This window comes from Rutidosis leptorrhynchoides, chromosome 9 (genome assembly GCF_046630445.1).
Source record: "Rutidosis leptorrhynchoides isolate AG116_Rl617_1_P2 chromosome 9, CSIRO_AGI_Rlap_v1, whole genome shotgun sequence".
Lineage (NCBI taxonomy): Eukaryota > Viridiplantae > Streptophyta > Magnoliopsida > Asterales > Asteraceae > Rutidosis > Rutidosis leptorrhynchoides.
The window spans coordinates 289,338,228-289,343,102 of NC_092341.1; the positions used below are offsets into that span (position 1 = coordinate 289,338,228).

The 4,875-nt window shown below is 33.3% G+C and overlaps 1 protein-coding gene across 1 annotated transcript; it reads left to right on the forward strand.

Moving 5' to 3' along the window:
• The first annotated feature begins 2,463 nt into the window (after positions 1–2,463).
• On the forward strand, positions 2,464–4,363 carry LOC139868843 (uncharacterized). The gene is made up of 4 exons (XM_071857186.1): positions 2,464–3,583; positions 3,697–3,857; positions 3,957–4,178; positions 4,340–4,363. The coding sequence occupies exons 1-4, from the start codon at positions 2,464–2,466 to the stop codon at positions 4,361–4,363; spliced, it is 1,527 nt and encodes a 508-aa protein (XP_071713287.1).
• Positions 4,364–4,875: the final 512 nt, after the last annotated feature.

Below are 4,875 nucleotides of genomic sequence, written 5' to 3' on the forward strand. Positions count from 1 at the left end.
TAACACTTCTTTCTCAGTGAACAATTTATTATGCATTTGTAACATCATCACAATCGGCCAAGCCTGCATCGATTTGCACATCTAAATCAACGACTTTTTTCTCCAAATCCATTAACTTACTCGATCCTGTGGTCCGAGTCTTGTGAATCCAATCTTTAAGTTTGAATTTTAATTACCGAAGATTGGCGACCACATTTAACTGTTGATTCGAACTAATGGCCTCCCAAGCATTTTTAACGAAATCACCAAAATATTTACGACAGAACCAAGAAGCGAAGATTAAAATATGTAGGGCCAAAATCAATCGTATCTTGAGACAACAAAATAGGGGAATGATATGAGTATCCCCGTGGTAAAACCGTGCCAATAATGTCGTCGATGTTATGGAGAATATTAGTTGTAAAGAAAAAACGGTCAAGTTTGCTAAACTTGTTGCCCACTTTGTTATGATAAGTGAATTGACGACCACCTAAAGGTAATTCATAAAAAGCATTGTCCTCTATAAATCATTAAACCCGCGAGCATCTAACGGGCAAAATTTTGAACCACATCTTTCATTTTCATACCTCATCGCATTCCAATCACCAAACAGTATGAAGTTACCACCATTCGATTGCATAAAATTCGTTAACCATTGCCATAGAAGCGCTTTATCATTTACACTTTGAGGGGCGTAAACGTTCACCATAAACACCTCCACGTTTTCCCGAACCCATCTACCTTTAACAATTACAAAGTTCTCATCGCACCAAATATCACTTCTAATAAACATATTAGGGTCCAATAACTAAATAATCCCTCCAGAAAAACCACGAGCCAAGCTAACCGCGTAGTCAAAATTATGATTACCCCATAATGACCGTAAGCGAGTCATTTTCAACCGTGTCATTTTTAATTCTTGTAAGCCAAGGAATTGAATATTAGAAGACATACACAAGTCCCTGATCCATTGTCGTTTCAAGTAAATCTTAGAACCGCAACTATTAACAGACATTATCTTCATTTAAAATCGAACTTGTCGTCTTCTCGATCCATAAACTTGTGGCATCCTTTAACATTGTAACCCAACAACTCCCCAATCCCAAAAATGTCCTCAAAAGAGCTGCTGCTAACATTAGAAGGTTGGTCATTAATAAAAGACCCGTCTATACCTTTCAATGATGTAAAGCAATTAACCGACCCATTTGACAACCCTTGACCCATTCGTTCATTGTAAATAGCTGTGTTTGGTTATGCTGAAATCAGTAGAACTAGATAGGATTAAATTCTTAATGATCAAAACGGTTAGAGAGCTAAATGCAAACTAAATTTCAGAGTAGTTTAGTTGATAACTTTAAATGATCAATTAATTAAGTTAAATAAATTTAGTGGGCTCATTATTATTGAAAAAATAGCCTCGAGTATGTATTAGAATCAATAAAACGGTTAGAGAATTATTAAAATATACAATCTAATTGTTGTATTTTTATGTTTTATGCTTATTGTATGATTAGTATTTGCAGGCTTTGTTGGTTGCTTGTTCTTGAGGGTTGCTGTTTGAAGTTCAGTTCTTGCTGAAGTGTTGAAGGTTTTAGGCTCAATGCGAATCATGTGATATTTATGTTAAATCGACATACCTAGTATGGAGGTTTCATTTTTATCACAACGATGGGACGTAGTTGAGTCTAATTCATATGTTCAGGGGCTGTTTCTGTCAACTTCTAATCCAGTTTCAAGTTAAAGGACCTTTTGTGTATTTTATTAAAGTTCAAGGGTTAATTTTAGGTCGGTGTGTTTTTGTATATATCAAAACGTGTTAGGGTTAGAGAGCATTTTTGAGATTGATTCATTGTATTGCTGCTCACATTATTTCCTTTATATTCTTTGTTCTTGAAATCATCTTCTTGGTGATTCTGGTTTCTGGTTTAATCTTTCACACGTGTAAAGAATTGTGGATTAGAGAATAGTTTTCTCTGATTCGTTTGTTATTGTGTTAAAAGTGTTTGGTTGATTTGTGTGTTGATAAAGAAGAAATCTGTTGATTTGTATTTTTCTACATGGTATCAGAGCGTTCGCCTGATATATATTGATTGATCTGGTGTTACGATCTAGGGTTTGGTGTTCTTCAAATTGATTTTTGGGGAAATCACGCCTCTGTTCAAAATTAGGGTTTCAAAACCCTAATTCGTTCTTGTTGAGGATTCTTGGCTGTTAGAGTTCTTTCAATTTCATCCGCTGCTATTTCTAAAAGATCTAGGGGAGTCACTCACGCTTCTCTTCTATTTCTTTTATTGTGTTCAAAATTAATTGATTCTTTAATAGATCGCCTTAGCCCAACTCTTGACCTTGATTCATTGAAATCAACGAAAACCTGATCAAGCTTTGGTTAGATCTAAGAAGGATCGATTAATTCTTGTCTCTTTTATTACTGTTATATTTTTTTAACTGTTTTATATTCTTTATTTGTTGTAATCTTTTGTCAATATGGGTAAAGATGATGAATCTTCTGGTAGTGATGTTACTCAAATTAGTAAACTGGATTTTGGAGATCCTCTTTACCTTCATCCAAGTGATATTAGCAGTACTCCTTTGATTAATGTAAAACTTAAAGGTACAGAAAATTACAAGTCCTGGGCATGTGCCATAGAACTTGCTTTGCAAACTAAAAACAAAATGGGTTTTATAAATGGAACTTTTAAAAGGGATGAAGGTAATCAGGTTCTTGAAATCCAGTGGGATAGATGTAATGCTGTTGTTTTGTTTTGGATTCTTGGTTCTATGTCTGAAGAGTTATATAATGGTCAAATTTACTCTAAAATCGCTTCTGAGGTTTGGGCTGAATTAAAGGAAACATATGATAAAGTAGATGGATATGTGATCTTTAATTTTTATCAAAAGATAAATTCAATAACACAGAATGGTAGTGCTATATCTGATCATTATCATAAACTTAATTCTCTATGGAAACAATATGATATAATGGTACAGCTTCCTAGCTGTGATCTTACTTCATCCAAAGCATTTAAAGATCATACAAGTTTAATCAAGTTAATGCAATTTCTAATAGGTTTAGATGATGTTTATCAACCCATTAGAAGCAACATACTTACCATAGATCCACTGTCCTCAGTGAATACTACTTTTTCTATCATCTCTAGAGAGGAGTCACACAGGGGTACTCATTCAATTGAAAAGAAGTCCTCTAGTGAGACTTCTGCTTTTTTTTCTAATACTTATAAAGATAAATCCACACAGAATAATAAAGAACTAAAATGCATCAAATGTGGAAGAAATAATCATACTGTTGAAAGATGTTTTGAGGTGATTGGGTATCCCAGCAAAAGTGGGAACTTAAAATGTACTAAATGTGGTATGACTAATCACACTGTTGATAGATGCTTTGAGGTAATAGGATATCCACCTAATCTTAAGAAAAAAGGGTTTGGTAATAATAATTTTAAAGGAAACAATAGTAAAAGTAGTAATGAAAATCAATATTCTAGCACTTCTACTAATGTTTCTTTGAGTCATGACCAAATAACTAGGCTCTTAAGTCTTCTTGATGATAAAAGTGGATCAAGGACTGCTGCTGCTAGTGCTGCAGGTAATTTTGTCAATAATAATGTGTTTTTAACACTAATTTTGAAAGGTTTTGTGTCAATAATAATTCTGGAGGTTCTAAAGGTAATACTCATTATGGTTGGATCATTGACTCAGGTGCTAATCAGCATATGACTAATTCTGTCAAGAATTTTGAGTCATACACTGATGTTAGTGATCTTAATATTACTGTTGGACACCCAAATGGTACCAAAGCAAAAGTTTCTAAAATTGGTTGTCTAAAGTTGTCTGATGACATTGTTTTGCAGGATGTTCTGGTAGTTCCAGACTACTGTGTCAGTTTACTGTCTGTATATTGCTTGGTGAAAGATAAAAATTTGTTTGTTGGTTTTGATAAATTTAATTGTTATATCCAGAATTTGGTGTCCAGGGAGACACTTCTGACTGGTAGTCAAAGTTTTGGTTTATACCTTCTTACTGAAAATAAAGAAGGTAATGTCAATAGTTCTAATATAAGTAACACTAGTAGTTCTAGTGATTTGTGGCATTGCAGGCTTGGTCATCCTGCTGATCAAGCTTTAAATGCTTTACAACTAGGGTTAATTGCAAAACATAATGAAAACAAGTTACCTTGTGAGGTCTGTCATAAATCTAAACAAACTAGGGAACCTTTTCCCTTAAGTGAAAATAAATCTACTTGTTTAGATGAATTAATTCATCTTGATGTATGGGGTCCATATAAAATACAAAGTCACAAAAGTTTTAAATTGTTTTTAACTGTTGTGGATGATTATTCCAGGGCAGTTTAGGTTTATCTTCTTAAAACAAAAGAAGATGTGTTCAATTGTATAGAAAATTTGTATTTTATTTTTCAAACTCAGTTTAATAAATCTATCAAGTGTATAAGAAGTGATAATGGAACAGAATTTTTAAATTCTAAAGTTAGTGACTTTGTGCATAAACATGGCATCATACATCAAATATCTTGTGTGTACACCTCAACAAAATGGGATTGTCGAGAGGAAACATAGGCACTTGCTTAATGTAGCAAGAGCTCTTATGTTTCAAGGGGGAATTCCTTTGAGGTTTTGGGATGAATGCATTTTAACTTCTATTTATCTAATTAACAGGACTCCTACCTCTATTCTGCATGGAAAGTGTCCCTTTGAGTTGATTTATAATAAAATTCCAAATCTTTCTCATTTAAGGGTTTTTGGTTGTCTTGCTTTTTCAAAAGTTTTAAATAATTCAGATAAATTTTCTCCAAGGTCTGAAAAATGTGTTTTTCTAGGTTATTCTTCTGTTCAAAAAGGATATAAGTTGTATGGTCTTGAA